The sequence below is a fragment of the Hirundo rustica genome, chromosome 2, assembly GCF_015227805.2.
Source record: "Hirundo rustica isolate bHirRus1 chromosome 2, bHirRus1.pri.v3, whole genome shotgun sequence".
Lineage (NCBI taxonomy): Eukaryota > Metazoa > Chordata > Aves > Passeriformes > Hirundinidae > Hirundo > Hirundo rustica.
Window position 1 is genome coordinate 21212464 of NC_053451.1, and position 20586 is coordinate 21233049.

Genomic DNA, 20586 nt, shown 5'->3' on the forward strand with positions numbered 1-20586 from the left:
AGAAAGTGAAGATGGATTAAGAGCTTTGCCAGAAGAGATGTTATTAAGCTTTTGTTGGGAGCAGTTTTGGTTGAACATGGCGCAAAATCCAGATCAGAGTGATGCCTACAATAAAAGTGAGGGAACGGATCTTTTGGTGAAGATGCCTGAGTTTGCATCAGGAGCCCAGGCAGCCAGCACAATCACTGACATTGTGGATCTTCAGTAGTCAGCTGGACAAGGATCTGAGCAACCTGCTTGGATTGTGAACTTAGCCCTGCACTTAGCAGGTTGTGCTGGAGACCTCTAGAGACCCCTTCCAACCGGTATCAATCAATAGGCTGTTGTGTTAACTGACTGACATTGCAGGTGGCAGCAGTGTTTTGTGTGTTTTGTTAGATGAGAAAGACTACATGCGTGAGACTTCTGCAGATTAGATTTCATAGAAAAAGGCCCATATTAGTAGATGATCCTTAACCTTAAGGTCTTATTGATTTCCTTCTGTACCAAACTGCAGAGTTCTGTGCTCATATTTGAATTCGGTGAGAAAAATTTATCATAACTACCTTTAAAAATGTATTTACATTGCTTATTAGCAAGCTCCCTTTTTTCCCTGTCCTACTGAATAACATTCACCTGTTAACAGGTGTATCTTTGTAATAAAATTTTACTCGTTGTATAGCTGAGGGTCTGTATAGGATATAGAAAGTTTGAAGAAGGAACACACCTATACATTGGGACATTTCTTCTTTCCATCCAGTTTAACCCTCAGGTACCTGTGATTGATTTATTTTCCTCATATGTTTATTTAATTTCAGTAAATAGAAAACGGGGAATAGCTGTGCTTAGATAATATTTAAAGCTCCTTGAGATATCCAGTGGAAAAGGACTGTGTAAGTGTTAAACATGTTACTATTTTGCTCTTTTGTGGTTTTTTGTTTTGTTTTGTTGGGGGTTTGGGTTTTTGTTTGTTTGTTTTTTGGGTTTATTTTTGGGGGGTTTTTTGTAGGGTAGAGAGTACTACATAAATGCATAAATACTTGTATACATATGACATGTGTCTTCAAACTGGGAACCTGCATAGCTGGAGAACCTTCTAGTTTCATATTTTACTCTTGTAAAATGTTTCCTAAAACAGCAGCTTTTATTTAACTGTGCTGCAAAAATTTGGAATGTGGATAAGTGATTTTGGACAAATGCACATATCCTCAGGGAAGATACAATGGACTCTGCATTAGAGTCTAAAGTAAGTTTTCTTCGTAGTCCTTAATCCTGCTCTCCATATCCCAGCCTCCTGAAATGTAAGAGTTTCTAAACAAGGCCAGTAGCTTTTATGGCATGATTCTTAGGTGCACCTAGTCATCTGTGTATCCAGTTTCTGGACTCACTATTTTTTACATTCCTCTGAACTTTGGTGCTGCTGTTTCTTTAAGCTTCAACCAGAAAAAAAACCCACACTGCTGCGCCCAATGAATTTTTCCCTTCTGGATTCTAGTTGACTTGGTCTGCTACACTACCCTGCACAGGTTGTTTGTCTTGGTGTTCCTGTCTTGTCTACACACACATACAGTCTTTCATATTGAAGTGCAGGAAAGACCTATCCAGTTGTCCATTGGCCTCTTTTTTTCCACAGAACTTCTCATATGCTAGGGGTTCTCAGGCTTGTGGCTTGTTTGTGGCTCTGTGCTTTAAAAGTGTGACTGAAGATGGATCAATACAATGGCAGAAGGATAGTTTTATTCTTTGTTTGCTGTCTGTTGTAGGGAATGAGACTGTTCAGTTTGAAGATCAGTCTTTGTCTCTGAAGTACAGCAAGACTATGGAGGATTAGTTTTTGTCTGGCAACAAGAAAAATGCTTAAAATGCCTAAAGGGTTAACATTGAATGCTAATCTGCTTCTTATAATCTAGAAGGTTTTCATTCATCCTGTCATGAGCTTTATCCTCCCAAATCTGACAATGTACAATTGCTGAGGACAGTCTTGTTGCCTTACTGTAAAGTCAAATTCTTGAATGATTAAGGTCAAGAGCTTTTACTGAGTCATCGAAGACTTACATTTTGCACAATCCAAACATTAACTCTTTCTATGGGAGATGCCATCAGTGAAGGGCATAAGGCAGTATAAAGGCCACAGAGACAAAGGGTTGTCTAGTTTATGTAAAACATGATCATCTGATAAAATTTATCACTAACATTTTCATTTAAAAATTCTTCAGTTCTGTTTTTGCTGAGGCAAGAGAGAAAGTGCTTTCTTTCTGCCTTATTTGAAAGTATATCCAGAACAGTTTGTGGGACTTGGATCTAACTAATAATTTCTTTATTCTTGCCATAAGTAGTTTTCAGAATCTCAGCATCATCTCATAACATCTAGGGTTTTTTGCCTTTTGATCCCATAGTCACATATTATTCATGCACCTTCTTTGCCTTGTATACATTATGTACCCTCCAAGGATATCTTTAGCATATACTGTAGTCTTGCTCTTTGATAAAAGCAAGACAAGTCTTTGGCTAATTGAAAATCAGGGATTTTGCTTTGAATGTGAAATACTGTTTGGAATGCTATATATCCATCACATAGAAGAGGTTATTGCTTCTGACTAAAAAAAAAGTAAGTTCATTGGTGAATACTTGCTGCCTTTTTTTTTTTTTTTAAACTTGTGTTGGAGGTAAAGCAAAAATTCATGTCATTGCTTTATGTGTGAAACTTTTATAGAGTTCTGTTTGTTCTTAATCCAAGTGCAAAGTTTGCATCCTGAGAAAATGTAAATTTTGGTAAGGATTTTGAAGTGGAAGAAAAGGTCACTTTGCCATGTCAGGCAGGCTCATGTAGGAGGAGCTGTGCCTTAATTTGGTGAGTGGTTTTTTGGTTGTGGATTTTTTTGTTGGGGTGGTTTTTTGTTTGTTTGTTTGGGTTTTTTTCCTGTTATGGCAGGCAGCTGTGTGGAGATCTTGATGGTGACATTACTTGGCAAACAATTTGGAATCAGCTCAGCTAGTGACATCACATCCCCTTAAGGTTTTCCACAAAAAATTCATCCTCAAAAAAAAAAAAAAAATTTGATTCTTTACCTGAAATCTATTATTATATCCTCTAAGGGCTCTTTAAGCACCTCAGCATTCCCCCTCTTCCCACCATTTTCCAAGCAGCTTGACTAAAAGTGGCAGACAATAGTGTAATTGCTTTACAGTGTTCTTGGGAATGGGAACAGAGGTGTGGCAGAGGGGGAGGGTAGAGGGATATAAAAGAGGGACAGGGAAAGGAGTTTTAATCTCACGTCTATCCCGTTTAAAACAAACAAAAAAATTACTCTAATGCTCAGTCTTTTCCTCTGTGCAGCTTTTCACAATGTGAGCACATTTTGATGTAACATTTTGCCACTCTTAGCAAGTGGAGTTGTCTAGCTCTGCTTCTAAGAGATGTATGTCTCAGATTTTAAGGAGAAGACAGCAGAGATGAAAACTTCCCTTGATCTCTGAGTTTGGTTCCTGATTGATGATGATTCCTAAGAATAATTCCTAGTATGTGCTTTTCTCTGTGTGCCGTTGTTTGCCTGCATCCGTACACATTTTTTCAGAGAAGCAAAGCGTTTTCTTCTGCAGGCTCTGTAGCTATGAGCCGTAAATGCGGCTGTGTGCTTGGTGTGCGCTGCCTTTGGTTGACGTGCAGGAGAGAGGTGCAGCACACGGGGTGAGCGCTGCCAGAATATGTAGGACATGATGTTACACAGGCCAAGCAAAGGAAGAATTATCTATGCATAATGTGAGTTTAGAATAGGCTTGACGTTCTCACACCCAAACATTTCCATCTGTTCCTAAGCAAAAGGAAACTGAGACAATATTCTCCTATCTTCTGGGCTAGCTATACAGGGAATAGGAAATGTTCTTTGGTATTTTTTTCCTTAGGATGTGTTCAGTTTTATTGCAGATTCAGAGAAGTCACAGTATAAAGTGGCTTCTTTTAAAGTCAGTAAATGATATTAAGTTCTTAATTCTTCTGAGAATTGACATTGAAACTGCAACTCTGTGCTTAAACAAGCTGTGGCACCTTCAGGTTATTCTTTAACAATAAGGCTGTTTTCATGGCTTTTATGCCAACCCTGATATGAGACCTTTGTCGTTCTTACTTTCAAAGCTTTCTGGAAATTATCCTCTGCCTTTTTTTTTCTCTCTATGTATTTCTATATTTTGTCCAAATATCTACTTTTCCTCATGTCTTTTTCTTCTGCCTGATGAAAGGCTGCATGCCTGATGACATTCTGTTTCTTCCATACTGTAGTGTGTACCAAGCTTCTGAAACACACTGGAAGGTTCACCTGCTTCCTGTTGGTTATAAGGTGGTAGATACATCTGCATGTATTCTTTGCAGTGTAACATAACATCCTTGGCATCCTGCAACAGTGCTGAACAATCTGCCAAGTGTTTGACCTACCTTGCTGGCTGATAGAGATGTAGACATTATTGTTTGTTAGAAGTCATTAGTTATGTTTTCATAGCTGAACTCTTAAAATACAATTCCACAAATATGCATGATTTTTAGTGGGTACAATATAAGAAAGCAGAGGGATCCTTTGAAGTAATGTTAAATTGTACTTAATTCTTAGTTCTGTGGTATATGGTAACCTTACCTTTCACATTCTTGTTCCAGCAAGTTTGTAAACTCATCACTTTTTTCCATGTATTTGCTGTGCTTCCTCTTCTCTTCCTCTAGTTCATACAGTGTCTGTCTGTGTGCTTTCTCTACCATTAGAAGTTGTTCCAGCATTCTTCTGTGAACTTCCTTCTGTTTCTCTACAACTTTATCAAGCTGCAAAAAAAAAAAAAAAAAAAAAACCAAAAAAAGATCATCTGGTATCAGTTTAATTCTCTCAGTCTAATCCAAACAAATTAGAAAAATGAGGTACTGTTTTTCAGGACCCTCAGTCACCTTCCTTTCCTCCTCCTGCCATGAGTGATCCTCAACATTTTTTGACTAATTAACAGTTACTGTTCTCAGAGTTGTGCTTTTCTCATTGATCATTGTGGTAGAGAACCAGATGTCTTGGCAGAAGAAGCATTGTCCAGTGCTTCACACAGTGGGTGACTGACTAGAAATAGCTGCCTCACTTATAGCTGCCTAGGAAATAAGAGCATTAAATTGTTTTTGTAAGGTAGAAGTAGATCAAAAAGCAGTTTTCTGGTTTCACAGTAAATGCATGGTTGTGCCAAGAGTGCAAAGTAATCCTGTCTCTTGTGCTTACTCTGTGCGGGGCTCTGGGTTTCTGGAATAAGTAAGTGCTGAATTTTTTAATAGTTAGAAGTATTTCTTTTTAATGGCGGAGTTTCGTGTTTTGTTCCTCAGATTGCACGTGTTGTTGAGGTCTTTGTCTTTCAGATGGCACCTTTATAGCACAGTATTCCCTTCCTCAAGGATTTCTGCTTAACACCTCAAATGATCAGAGAATCATTAGGGTTGGAAAAAACCTCCAAGATCATTGGGTCAAATCATGCCAACTAAACCCTAGCACTAAGTGCCATGCTCAGTCATTGCTTGAACACTTTCAGGGATGGTGACTCCACCATGTCCCTGGGCAGCCCATTCCAATGGCTGACCACCCTTTCAACAAAAAATTTTCAGTTTTTCTAAATACTACTGTATAGTGGTATTTTAATATAAATAATGTATTTTAACTTTTGGCAATGATTTTTAATTTTTCTAAACCACTGAAATATTGGCTAACTGCTCACTAGAGTTATGCTGTTAAAATAATTCCACAAACTTAGAGAAAACTGTGATTCTGAGGATTCTGTTACAATTTTGAGTTCAGTATGTGACCGAGTTGTAGAAGTGTGTGTATGAAACCATGAGTGGTTTTCCTCCTTGGCCAGTACTGATCTAGCTGAAGTTTCAGGGAGGATCACTGGAGGCCATCAAAAGATCTGGGAAGTCTGTAAGTAACTTTGTTCCCTGCTTGTTCCCCTTCGGAGACTGCATCCCTCATCAGGTCAACTTAGGAATCCTTGTGTCCGTTTTGGAAAAGAGAAATTTTGAGCTCACAGCCCAGTGCCTCCTTTTAACCACAGTCTATTCTAGTAGGTCAGTCTGATTGTAGTGTTTCACTCTATTAATAGGAAAGAATTCACAAATGGACAGTGTGGGAAGCAAAGCTGGTTCTGGTTCTCTGATGTTTCCCGCACAAGGAATTCTATGTGCCACAAGAAACACTGGGGTTTCAGATTCTTAGGGCCACTGCTTGTTTTGGACAATTTAATTCCAGGGAGTATGATTAATTATCTTTTCCTCATGTTTATTCACAGTTTGGCCAATAGAAATGGTGACAGGGAGAGCTGGAATGCCTAAACCTGAGTTTCTTGAATGAGTGAGGATATCATCAATATCTTCTTAGGTTTCCAAGTCTTCTCCTGCTCATCTCAGCTTCTTTTAAAGCTATATGTACTCTCTTATGTTCTTCCTAAATAATTGTTAACTTTTGTTGACTGAAGAATGAAGAAGAAGGAGCTATTGACAAGGCTTTGAAGATGGTTTGAGTCCAAAATATTCCAACAAAAATGTGAACCGTTTTTCGAAACTTTCTGCACTTTCTACTTACAGCATTAGGGGGTCTTCTCTGTTGTAACATAGCTGAGCTTGTTTCATGCATGATCAAGAAATATGAAGAAACCTTTGATTATTTGTTTTGTGGTGCTCTTACAGCAGATCATTAAGGTTTTTTTGTTTTGTTCACTGATAATTTGTATGTTTTATCCTAGCAAGGAGACTGTTTACTGGAATCATGATCCTGAAGCAGGACTTCCCCTGGAAAATTGTTTCTTACCTAAACCCTTGCATGTACAATCTCTCTTAGTGAGCAAGAGTCGCCTTATACAGGAGTCTTTTGGCTGTGCTTTCTGTATCTTTTAAAGCAGTTGAAAACTGGATTGCCTTAAAAGGTCAGGTTGAGGAAAACTGTCCACCCTCCCTTATTTTTCCAGAAGTGGAAATTTTAAAAATTGAAATCTTTTGTTTAGTTTCTAACTTACCAGAAAGATGTTTTATCAATATCCTCCCCCCACCCCACCACCCAAGATTTCAGAAGTGTTTTTGGAACAGGTGTTACAGATGCATGAAGTGCTATCACCTAAGTTTCTAATCCTTGTCTTTTTAAAGATGATGCTGTCAGATGAGTATACACTGTTGTCAGAAAGCAACCTGGCACCTGGTTTTTGCCAAAGTTCTGGGGCAGTGCTGCTTTTAACTATGGCTCTGTTTTGCTTAAATTGATAGGAACTGGGCATCAGCTTTGCACGAGTGCCTGCTCGTCTCAGCCCTCAGTGTGAGGTCAGGCAGGCTGCATGCATGGGGTTAAGAAAGTCAAGGCATTGATGTGGATTGGACCACCACTTGGAAAGTGTATGTAAATATCTGAGGGGATATGTAAATTGCTGTCGTAAGAAAGCACTGACATGTCTGGCTACAAGCTGATCATAAATGAGGTGATCCTGGTTCCGAACGTGTAAATGCTTGACTGAGATGAGGGTTGGGTTAGTCATCAGCTAAGCAACATTAACCAAGTATAAAATATCCCTGCTTCTTGCACGGCTTGGTGTAAAGGATGTGGGACCCGCCAGGAAGGTTTTATGTGTTCTGTGTGTTTTGTTTGCTCTAGAACACTTGTTGAACGGCTACAAGAGGTTAATTCAAGCAGCATGTATGCAAAAATAAAAGTAAGTAATTCCAGGGTTTGGTTTGCAGCTCTACGTACTTTGTACTTCACGGTAGCGCATTTGTCACTGTTGAGATTACAGCAGTTTGGATTCCAAGCTGATGTTTGGGATGGGTGAGGTGTGTATTCAAGGCAGGGAGTTGGAACAAAGAATTTTAAATGGGAAAAAGAAGAGTAGTATCTTGGGGAGACCTGCTCACATGAAAAAGTAAGAGAAAAGTAAATAAGCTGCTGTATTACAGCAGTTTGCATGTTGCAGTTTTCTCCTGTTGCTGGGACAAGATGCATTTCTGTTTCTTTTAAGTGTGCTGTCAAATCATTTCTATTGTGAGCATTTGGCTGTTGTGGGTGGGAACAAGGTGAGGAGTGCGAGCTCAAGAGGGAAGGGCAGAAGTGCTGGGACTGTCTCCTGATACGGGTGGGTCCTAAAGGAGAGAACTGGAGAGACAGCAATCCTACATCACAATTAATGCCCACACTTGAGATCTGCCTGTGAGATATGTAATAGGAATAGGCATTTGGCCTTGTGACACTTGTGTATCCCTGTGCAAGCACACCTTTCCCTCCCTGCATGACCACACAGAGCCGAGCCTGGGACTGGGTTGCTGCCCTTCTGTGCGGTTTGTTGAGAAAATGATGTGTCCGTCTGCAAGATAAGGACACCTCCCTGGGGAGCAAATTGGACCCTTGCATTTTCCCTGTGAGATCTTGGGGCTCACTCACACGTCTCCAGCAGAGAAGAGAGACGAGTCGTGTGAACCCCTGCTGGTGTGAGATCCTGTCTCCAGCAGCCCGGGGTTCCTCAGATTGCTCTGGCCAAGTGCTAGATGTACCCATACAGAAATATCGATTTATATACATGCACACAAGTTTACTCAGCCTACACAGTCCTTAGCTAAAAACCACAGAGGATTAATAAGCAGCAGTATAAATGTCTTCTGTTGAAAATTAAAGTGATAAAATCTTAATTAAGTGATTTGTTGTTTTGTTCTTGCTAACCATATGGGCTTTCTGCTAGAATTAATGCTTGAACACGCTGTACAATACAATGGAAAATCAGAGGCATAGCCTTACGTAACTGTGAGTAGTTGAGCAAGCCAAAAATTCACATGAATTTAGTAGTTTAACTATATTTTGCCACTAACTCTTGACTGAAGTCAAGGGAGGATGGTGTGTTTCGTATCCATTACATCAGAACTGAACTCTTAATCTTTTTCCTGTTAGATTGTTTTGTGTTTGGTGGTATGCCAGAGGAAAATCCAGGGCACTTACACTTTTTATCCTAAGTTCAGTCTAATATTATTTCTGTTAATAATATCCTCACAGTCATTGTTTATAAATGAATAATCCTGAGTTTAGGATTACCAGAGATTATGGGAGCACTTCTTCCCTTGCCTTTTTCGACCTTATCTGAGACAAATTTCCATGCAGATAGGTTGGTGGTCTTCTCCTGAGTGCCACGTTATCAGCGCTGTTGTGTCAATCTCTTCCTGTGACTGAATTATTGGTGCCCTACAGCTGTGGTGCTTGGAAAGTTTTGACCAACACTTAGCAGTTATTGTGAGGACACAATCAGATAGACTTTGTGAAAATACTGATGAGGGTACATCTTTCCCCAGGGTGATTGGCAATGGGATTTCAAAAATTGATTCAATTTTTAATTATCCTTGATGGATGAAAAAGACTTTTCCTCTTATTTCTCTTCTTTTAGAGGAGCTCTCAAAGTGATAAGAAGTTTGTTCTATTTCGAACATGAGGCACATGATCTTTTTTATTCTTTTTTATCTTTGGCTGTATTATTGGGAGAGTTAGAAACCATAATCTGCTTTCTGATACCATGAAGAGAAGAGGAAAAGACCACCACAAATTCTGCAGAGTCTTCATCTTTATCTCTCTTTTCCTACATCACCATCTCTGATTTTTTTGATTCCTTCAAAAAAAGATTGTTTATTTTTGAATCAGGGAAAATTATTCTTATATTGTTCTGTATATATCTTATATATTCTGTATTTATTAGAATGTTGAATACTTTTCATTGTCAATTCAAGAGAAGTGACAACGGATCAGAATACAGATTTTTTTCCACGAAATCTGACTACTTCTAGATTTATAAACCACACAGAATGGAAAAACTATTTAGGCCTTTGAGAAACAAAACCAAAATAAAAGTCTATGGCCCTCAAATGTGAGTGCTAACAGTAATCTTATCTGACATTTTTTGGGTCACAGAAGGAAATAGCTGTAGAGCAAATTTGATTGAAAAAACCTGTTATTAAAAAATAAAATCTCCTCATGGCCAAAGATGAAATGGCTTTGGTGTGTCACACTTCTCATAGGTTTTGCAGAGGAAGTTGTGTTAATACTGCTTTCTAATTTGCTACATTTCTTCACCTTTGAATCCTGTTCCCAATGAGTAAAGTTGTCATCACCAAATTTTCTCACTACATTCTTAATCAAATTTGCCAAGAAACTTTATGTTTAGAATAAGTAAGAGTATTGCAAGAGAATGGTGAAGGACTGGAAATCTTACAGTTACTTTCTGAAATTAATTGTAAGTTCACTTGACTTTTGGGAAGACTCTCTGTGTTCAAAGCTACCAGGCAAAACTCCCAAGGGTGAGATTCACATGCAGATACAAAGGTATATTGTCCTAGTAGCAAAAGGGAGGATTTAAATAGTCTGCTCCTGGACTTTGTGGCTGGTTACACCTCTCCTTTGGTCTTTATATGTGTTTTAAAAAATACGACAACAACAAAAACCCAAAAAACAACAACACCAACAAAAAATGAACAAAATGGATCTCTGACATAATTCAGGGGGATTTTGAAACTGAAATTGTGGAATGCCTGCCTATTACAGTATCATTTGGTTTACCAAGACCAAGAAGTGGCAGTGGTCCTTCTACTCTTTCAGTTGCTCTCAGGATGTTAATCTTTGCCTTTTGAAACTGCCAAATCCATTGGTGCTAGAAATTATTTCTCTGCCATTAAGTGTAAGAAGGAAAGAGTGTGTATAAACTTATGTAAAGTAACAGACTGAGTTTATGTTTTCAAACTGTTTTGGACTTCTCAAATCATTTTCATTTGTGCCCAAAGTTTCTGTGACATAATACCACAATGTTATAAAATAAATTAGGCTTCATAGATGGACTTTATCTGTTACAGATTATATCCATAGATTTTAACCTTTGAGCTTCTGAAATGAGAGTTGACCTTTAGCCTGACATAATTTTGTCTGGAATGATCTGTGTGCCCTTAGGTATATTTCAGTTCAAAAAACTTGGAAAACATTTGGTAGGAGAATTTTATTCATAATTTCTGCTTTTATTTTGTGATGTTCATCCCTACAGAGCAGTGTGTTAAAAAGTGTTTATCTGGATTGGAGGCAACTACCCGGGATAAAAAAACCGCAATCTGATTTGCATTGCAGGGCAGAAATGAATCAGATAACATTGTTCAGAAAGTATAGCAGTGTAATTAAACTAAAGGTTACTTAAGTATAATGTGAGAATATTAGATTTGTGCCTGGGTGAAGTTTCTTCTCCAGCTCATTATAGTAACTCTGCAGGCCAAGCAGGTATCCCCATGACTGCTCCTGAATTAATGGGAACAAAGGTGCTCAGCTGTGTCATTGCTGTTGGATGGGCCTCCATGGCACAAGTGGGGACTGGCCAGGCTTCTGCTTGTATGGCCTGGGAATCGGATAACAGAAAGCGAAGAAGACAAAGAAGATGGTTTGAATCAGACAAAATCATGTCTGTTGATGTGTAAAGTCTCCAGTAGAAGTGAGGATCATTAGGTCCCAGCTGGACCCTGGACTTTGTTCTGCTCTCACTTACGTACACTCATGTTCCATTCCAGATTTAGAGCTCATTTGCCTCCTTCCCCAGCAGTGGGTGAGAGGTTTTCTGTTGAGTTTGGTGGGAACTATGGTTAAATATCAATTACTCGTTCTTACCTCTCCCATAGGCTTTTCATAGATATCTTCTTGCCATTGCTCAGCCTTTGTTTGAATAGCATCTCGCTGCAGTGCCTCTAACACCTTCTTGGGAGTAACAAAGCCGTATTGTGCTTCAAGCAAAGCTAAGTCAATTTTTTCAGCCTTAAGTACTCCTATAACTTCATCTTGAGCCTGCAGAAACACAAAGTAAGGCTTTATCTTGTTAGACTGTAAATATGTATTTACAGGTTAGCTCTCTGCTTTTGATTTTAAGAAAACTGAAAAATTTCTAAAATAACACTGTGTACATAAAGTGCTCCAAAACAGTCAGTAGTGTGAAGACAGTTGAAAAGCATGAGGGAATTATTGGTCTTTGTATTTTATTAGTTCAGCATAAACTCCAAAATCTTCAGACACTTCTTTAATGATTTGATCATTTTGCTCTTTCTAGACCAATGTGTAACATTCACAAGACAGTTTCAGGGCAAAGTTTGGCCTGTGGTATTAGAAATTGACTTTTTAATGCAGGATGGTAGGATGTTTCTCGAAGCATGAAAGTGTTGTACATTCTGTGTGTTTTGAGTTTAGGTTACTTCTGTAGTTTAAACCCACTACAGATGTGGCCCTCTCAGGTTTTTTCCCCCAACTCCATACCTCTGGTGGTAAAGGTTGCCCCCTGCCTCCGTTGTAGGGATGCAAACTACATGAACTATCTCAAGCATTCATTGTCTGCAGCTATCTCAGTTAAAAACAAGTATGTCCAAATTCTAGAAGGACAGAATAGAAAGGAAGGAAATCAGAGAGAAGAATATACCACGGGAGGGTAACACTTTTTCTGACTCCTTTTGGCTGGAAGACTTCTGTATCCCCATTTATGACGGTTTAAAAAATGTTAAAATATGAAATAGTCTCTTTCCAATCCTTAGCATTGCAGAAAAGAATAGAAGAGTGATCTTTCTACACCTTGAGTGTTCTGGAATTTGTAAAGGAATGACATCTAAATTAGAAACTTAGTTGTGGTTGGATTGACAGCTGATCTTCAGCGATTTGATTTGGGATTACAGGAAGTAGAAAATAAGGGATAAAAGATTACTTATTTTCCATTCATAGTGCTGCTTCCTTTTAAATTTCAGACATGATTTAAAATGTTCATGTCAGGCTTGTTGTTTCCCAGTTTCTCATTTCTCTATTCCAGCTTTAAACCTTAATAATTGAAGTGCATGTACATATATGTATATATGTATGTGTGTATATTTATATTTTTATATTTATATGATGCATGTGTAGTGAAAAACGTGTGTATAATATAAATAAGTATATAAAAATGTGTGACATCTGAATTTTAATCTAAATAAGGAAAGGCCAAGTGGGCAGGAGAGAAATGTTTTGCAAATATGGAAATTGTTCTGTTTTCATAATGAAACAATCTGTAGAAGTTTGCCTTGGAGATCTACCCTCAAAGATTGGTGCAGATATTAAATATTCAATCACATGTATGTTTTGTTAGGCATTTCTGTATTATTATATAAACATACTCACATATGTTAAGAATAGAAGTACCCAGGTACTGTTTAGGCAATAAACTCTGACACCATGTGCTACACCCATTTAGCCACTTTGGCCCATTTCCCTTCTTCTCTGCCTGTGAGTAGTTTTAAAGTTACTTCTTCTGTGCAATAAGCCTGCCACAGAAATATTTTCCCTGCTCACTGGAAATCTGGTTCCACTTCCTGAAATTACATTTGACCAGGTTAGGCATCATTTACCATTTGGCAGATGGTTCTTTTTCAAGGTAGAAAAATGCTCACTCTTAAAATCCAGTAACTTGTGGGCTAACACTTAACACTTCTGCTTTGTATTATGGGAAATAAAATGGCTAGTTTGATTTTTATAGCAAAAAGTGTTAGAATACTGTTGAGTTACTTCTTGTGAAGTGGTACTTTAGGGAGTAAAGCTCATGACTTCATAGGAGTGGGAGGGTAAGACATAATTAAGTAAAACATCTTAAAGGTCTGTAATATGTTCCCCATATCAGCTGTACAGTGATAAATACTTTGTATTCAAGATACTTAGAATGGGGCAGCACAAAGAGAAAGTTTTATGAGTTGTCTGCTTTGAGAGTTGCTTGTGGTATAAAGGTCATGTTTCCTGTCTGATACCTATAATAGCTATAATTTGGGGGTGGTTTTGTATGCTACAGTTCATATTTGTCCTGTATCAGACTGGTTAAGGTGTTTCCTTGACAGAAAAGCAGCCTGTGTTTGTGGTGAAGGGGGGAATGGGGGTGGAGGGTGAGTGCCTTTTAATTTGGAATATAAAGTAGGACAATACACTACCTGTAATTCACCCTCGAGGACACTGAGAAGAAATAGCAAGTCATCACGAGAAAGATCCTCTCTTTTCTTGACAGAACTTTTTTGTTTTTTCTCTGCCTTTGGACTTCTCAGGGTGGTACTGGCTTGGGTTACATCGTCCGTCTCTTTCTGCTGTGTTTGTGCATTTCCTTTCCCGCTGTAACCAACCTCTTCTTTGTGGTGGTCTTTCGCCCTTGGCTGGCTCAGCTTTGGTCTGGTTGGGCTTTCGGTGCTGTTGCTTCTGGAATGCATGGTTTATATCTCTGAAGCTGAAGGAAATTGGGGAGAAAAGTAATTGTTTTAGCTAACAGTCTATAAAACTATTACTATAATTGATGGTGGGTGTTATTCCCTCCAGAATGGTAATTGTCCTGTTCACACAAGGCTGTTTGTCATTTGACAAAAGCTGTCAACCTCATGCAAACCAACAGGACTGGGCTGTGATCCTTACTGGATGTCTGTAATGAAGTGAGTCTTTACTGGTGTTATGCCACTGTAACAATTCCCTCCTTGATACTTCTCAGGCATCATCTTTAGCAGCAGCGCTGGGTGTAGCACTGCAGACCACATTTCCTATTTTGTGACAAGCCCTATCTCACCTTTCAGGTAGATACTTATGATGAGGCAGATTAAGGTTCAGAAGCTTTTCACTAGGAAGATCTTTCTGTTTTGCTTTAATAGTGTCCTGACTCCTACTGTGTTCTGTTTTCCTTTGTCTTTCCAAGGGAGAGCACAAAAGCAGTCCTCCACTACTGCAGGCTATGCAGGCTGCATTATCCATGTTTGGCAAAATGCAGGGACAAACAAACATCCAGACTGCAAGAACTGAGCAGCACTGTAAATGCTCCCTCCCCAACACCACCAAAACCAAACTACCTGGCAGATCATAACTTATCCACTCTTAAAACCATGCAGTATAAAACCTTGCTACTTCTGCTGTGCTTGAGTCCAGCACTCTAGAGGTGTTAGTACCTGGTAAAAGGGAGACTTATCCCAACTAGGCCCCTTTGAAGTTCCACTGTTAAGGAAACATACTGTAATGCCTTTGCAGATAAAGGACTAACACTGTGCAAATATTGATTAACCTCAGGAACTCGTGTTTTGGTTATCACCACTCAGATTAAGGCATGAATGGATTATAGTCCACCTCTGCTGGAAAATTGTGGTCATGGATACCGTCTAGCAAACAATAGCTTGATCGCAATTCAAAGGTAAAAATCAACATGTTCCAAATACAAATAAGGCACAATTTTTCTTATTAAACAGCCAAACTAATTGCTGGAGAGTCCAGAAAATCATTACGGTCTATGATAGGCACTAGATGATTTCTTGGCTGCTCTTTTGCCTCAATTCTGTGGCTGATAAAATTCTTTGAGAGCCTCCTCCCCTACTCCCACTAGATTCTGACTCTAAATCTTAAACTCTGTGACTGCACTCCTTAACTGTGGTAACTTTCCACTGAATGCTAAGAACGCTTCCTTTTGTTGTTTTTCTGCAAGAACAGAGGAGGTGGAAGTAGCATTTGGTTTATAATGGATGATGGCTGAGAGCGGGGTGAATTTATAAAAAACATTACGAAAAAAGAAGGTGAGTTTTCTATAATGTTGAAGTCTGATTTGAAGCACTCATTAATAAGAAAAGCTTATTTCTCTGGGTCTCAGAAAACTATGGCATGTCAGATTTGCACAGCAGTGTGTACTGGAAACTGTTTTGTGAAGCATCAACAACATCAGGTTTGGATGGGAGCATGTGCATGTAGGAAACCAAGAGTTGTTCACAGCAGGCTGGCAATGATGTTAGCTGGTGATATTAGTTTTAGCTGGTCTTCATCCTGGTCTTTCAGTCAAATGCAGATTCTCTTTATCCACTGTGTTTATTGGGACACTCACTTTTTGCCTCTTGCTTACAGATTATTATTACTTGGGAAGAATGCTATTGGTTTCCTTTTAGTGTAAGGTGCTGGATGCCTACTTGGCTTTTGTGTGCAGTTAAAGGTCATGCTTTTAAGTTCAAATTCAGGGGCTGTGAGCTAAATCAGGTAACCTGAATGTACTCTGAGATGGTCTGTGGGCTCTGACACCACAAGCACGGGATACTATGAAATGCATAAATAGTCCAAGAAATCCCCTTCATTCATGCAAGTTGCAGCAGTGGACATCTAGCTACTATCGAACTTGTTGACAACAAATGTCAATATGACATTTCTTGTGAAAGGAAAGGGAAAACAGCGTATGAGGAAGAGCTTCACACCTTTTCAAGCTTTTGGAATTGAGTGCACCTGGAAATCCTGAGCTTGAAAAACAGTCCAAGAAGGATATCTTCCCTTGCATTTACTCTTGCACTGTATGTATGTATGCTATTGGTTTCAAGGCCACATGCCACCCAGTTTTCACAGCTGCAGAGAGCTAGTTCTGACTCCCTTTTAGGTTTGTCATGCCTGCTTCCTAATCAGGTAGATCAGTCCTTATTGCACTGGCAAAAGGCACTTGGTCCTTGGGAAGGCCAGCTGACTTGCCAGACAGGCTGTGCCCCTATGGAGAATGGCATCTTTTCAGTCTCCCAGGATGGACTATTTACTTTTCTTGTTGAGAGTTCTTATGTACACTTTACCTGCATTCTGTTCTGAAATTCCTGAATGCCAGTGCCTACTATCAAATCTGGTAATGCAAGTATTCATCAAATTAAGCAATTAATGTGAATTATTAGAGGTTGAAGTGAAATACTAAAGGTATACTTCAGGCACTTTTTTAATGGTACTTGAATGTAGCTGATGAGAGGGGCAAGCACTCTGGTATTATTATCCTGGTTTATTAACATATTCTTTCTTAGTTGATTTATTTAAACTTTCTTACTACCTGTACAGTGATAGTCATTATTATTTGTAGTGTTTGCCTACAGAAGGCTGTTAGTGCTAATGTGGTTATCAGAGGAGGTAGGTACGTGTAACAGGGCAATTTAAAACTTCAAATGCACTTCAAACTTCAAACGTGTAGTGTAGCAAGCAAAGTGGGACCTCAGAAATGGACAAAACCAAACATCCCACCCACCCACCCTGAAATTCCTCACTTCAAATTGTCAGACTTCCTAGATGTGCTACCACCCAAGGGACTCACCTTCAAAACACACCTGACATTTTGGACAGCACATCAGCTACTCATGCCCTTGCACCTTAGCACAAAACAGAAAAAACACCCATTCTATTCCAGAGGGTACTGGTTTTCTGCAATGTTATTAGACCCTGGAATGACCATAATGAGACATTTAAAACAGAACTAGCATCATTCAAAAGTTTTCACCAGTGTGTTTTGGTACATTGGGTTATTTTCTGTTTTGAGCAACTCTTTCCATGTTCTTGAAGGGTTAATGAAGAACAACGTTTTATTGCATTGGCTTTTTTTCCACACGGTAAAAGTGTTAATAGACCCATAAAATTTGTAAGTATCATTAAGTGTTGTTTGTGGCACCTAAAACAGTGAGCCCAGGTTCTCAGGATTAGACTAATGAGCGTAAAATTTGCCTTTGTGTATCTGTCTCAACCAACCCACATTCTATAATGATGGTGTGTGTGTGCAAGAAAACAAAAAAAAAAAGAGGCAAGAAAAAAGTGCTTCTTCTTGTAAGAGTTTGTAATTCACAGAGGCTCTGATTTCTCCTGGAGAGCTGACTCTTGTGTCTTGTGGCAAACTTTTGTACAGAAGTTAATTTTAGCCCTTTTTATCTGCACCACCAGGAAGGATGACAATATAAGATGCCTTAGAAAACAGTGAACAACAATTGCTAAAAATGAATTGATTGTGTGTCTGTGCCCTGCACTTATGATCTTTCATCTGTTTTGGCTCAATTACTAAACAGCAGGGGTTGTAGCTATGTAAACAGAAGAAGCAAGGATGCTTGCCAGAATTCTCATACGATGCATTATGTACCATTGCTTGCATCAAAATTAAAAGAAGATTGAAAGGGAGCATCCAGATCATGAAGTCACATCTCCTGAAATCACAGACCACTATGCTGTGGGTACTGTACAGGGATTAGTTTTCCGTAATTGTGCTAATGGAACAGCACAAGGCCTGTGTTCTGCACTATTGTGCAGAACACCTCCTTCACATTATGAGGTGCCTGTTTCACAGAAGATTTTTGCACTGGTGTCTTGCTTGAAGCGACAGTGTAATGGTTCCCAAGCTCGTGGTTCCCAAGGTTAGTGCAGTTTGGTAGGCTGGGTCCAGATTCTAAGAGGAATGAGATTGGGTTACACTGAACCATTCTGGTAAATCAAATAATTGCAAGTTAGAGACTCAGAAAAGTTTGCATCTATTCTTAGTGTTCATGTTCTTGTTCTTTTTACGGTTTATTTTCTGTTCTCTTTCTTAAAGATCTTGCTCATCTCTGAACTGAATGCTGTCCTCTGCATATAAAGGAGGTATTTTCTTTTCTTGGTGATGAACAAGCAGTCTGAAGTGTCAAAATATACTTTCCTTAAGAGCCAGGTGAATAAAGGACCAAATGTTTCTATGCTGTTAACTTGGTCTCCACCTTCTCAATCATATTCTGAAGGAGATTAAACTGCATTTGTCTCTTTGGCAGCAGTGGATTAGCAGGTGGTTCTGAAATCCCTGCACTTTTGTTGGAAAGACTGAAATATCCTTCAGAGATGGCTTCATCTAGGAGTTTTAAGAGATATTTTGGCGTTTATTTTCACCTTTAGTGTTTTCCTTTTTAGTCAGTGATTGATTTACGAGCTAACAAAATCCCTCACAGGACTACATATTCTATTAATCCCAGGGTAAGGACCCTGAATTGTTAAGAACTTGCTGCTTCTTCCAAAAATCCGTGACTAAGCAAGGAATTATATCGCTCTGGTTTAAAGCATCTCTTAAAGGGCAGTGCTTTTGATTTGCTGAAATGGATAGGACTCCTATCAACAGACTGACTTTTAAAAGTAGTTGAGATCCAATTGCTTGGCATACCAATGTAATGGGAGAGTGCAAAGCACATGATGTCTTCTGGAAAGCAGTCTGCAATCCTCTGCCCGTCACTGTAAGTGTGGATTGGGGCGAGAAGAAAAGGGGTCCCACAGAGGTTTGTTTTATTCTTCTTTTGCAGTCCTGGTGTGGCCTTTAGGCCAGCAAATGCACCTACTGAACTGGGGTAGAAGATAAAAAAGTTTTTTTAGTAGGTAGAATCCCAGGATATGGCCGTTTCACAGCATCACTGAGCCTTTCCTGGAACTGGTGCCTTCTGACAGAATGTGCTTAGGACTTTTATTCTTCCCCTAAGTGGAAATAAGTTGCTTTGTGGTAGATTTGCCTCGCTTCCAAAGAAAACAACACCTCCTTTTGGGTAGACTGCTTTAGTGTTTTCCTGAAAACCATTTGAAGTGGCTTTTATCCAGAGGGATGTTCTGTTCAGAAGGATGATCTCTGCCATGACCAGCTATCTCGTTTGAGCTGTGCTTTCATTCTCAGTAGACTTTGTGCTGTTTTGGTGCGCAAAAGGGTGGGCATTTAGTGAAAAGAGACTTCTTTAATAGGTTCTTCACTCAGGGAATCTGGGATAAGTAAGTGTTTCCATCCTGCCAGGGAAATGGCAAAATTAAGCCATTTTTCTGGGAAGACTGATGCAAGAGTCCTTACCTGTGTATCCTGATGCATCTGTTGGCATGCAGAGTTGAAGGAAGTCAAGCAGCAGAAGGAAAATAAATGAGCAGACTGTTTCCCCACTCACAGGATCTTGTCAAATTTTGGTCTTTGAAGCCCTTGGGGATCCTGCAGTAACTCAAATGGGAAGAAAGTCTGGATTCAGCCAAGAATGTGAACACTCCCAGACAGGAAATGTGCATGGGTGAGAACTGGACATCATTTTTGTGCTGGTTGTGGTTTATGTTCATCTGACCACAAGCCAGATTCCTCATCCCTTGGCTACAGGGAGCCTCTTCTGGGACAGTAAGATGCCTTTTGAACTGTGTTAGAGTTGTCATGGTACTGTGCTTGCAGTAAAGGTACTGTGAAATTTCCACCATCTGTTGCCTCCTCCTCCCTCCTCCAATCCTGTAGTGTTTTGCGGGATATGTTGTGAGTGTGGTAGCTAAGATCTTCCCAGGTCCGTTTTGCATGTGTGCAGGCTTCCAGTCATCTTTAGAAGGTTGAGTCTGTGAGGGAGGTTTTGACCAGATTCTTCTGAAGGATATATCTGTATCACTTGTAATTTCATTATTGGTGTGTGAATTTGTGGTCAGGTCTTCATTGCTGTAATGTCTCAAACTGCAGATAGACAGATACAGATAAACACACACACACACACACATCTCCACCCCCATTGGATTTTGTGCCAGGAGAAAAGAGAAAAGAACCTGTGCCATGTGACTAGGTCTTGGGTTTGTGGCCTTGAGCTCAAGTTAAGCTTGTTCTGTGGATGAACTGATCTCAACCCATCTCCTACTAAGTCTTAGGTGGTGTTTGCCCACATTTGGCAGTTTAACGCATACACATTCGTGGTGCACAGCATGAAGGCATAAGATGCTCACCTTGAACAAATTTGAAATGTTCACATTAGGAATATATGGTTAGGAATGTATACTGCTGTTCAGAGATATCAAATTTTGTTTAAAATAAGATTCT

General features: G+C 39.3%; 2 protein-coding genes across 5 annotated transcripts in view; one reads left to right on the forward strand and one right to left on the reverse strand.

The window, feature by feature from the left end:
• The window catches only part of CMSS1 (cms1 ribosomal small subunit homolog), a 222888-nt gene that overhangs the window by 67119 nt on the left and 135183 nt on the right, over window positions 1-20586 (forward strand). The window lies entirely within an intron of this gene.
• FILIP1L (filamin A interacting protein 1 like) overlaps window positions 1-20586 on the reverse strand; it is a 188514-nt gene that overhangs the window by 65107 nt on the left and 102821 nt on the right. The window contains exons 5-7 of the mRNA XM_040089027.2: window positions 13955-14241; window positions 11637-11810; window positions 4605-4783 (exon numbers count right to left, since the gene is read on the reverse strand). Of these exons, the coding sequence (XP_039944961.1) occupies window positions 4605-4783; window positions 11637-11810; window positions 13955-14224 (623 nt within the window). The 5' untranslated portion in view covers window positions 14225-14241. The remainder of the gene's footprint in view (window positions 1-4604; window positions 4784-11636; window positions 11811-13954; window positions 14242-20586) is intronic.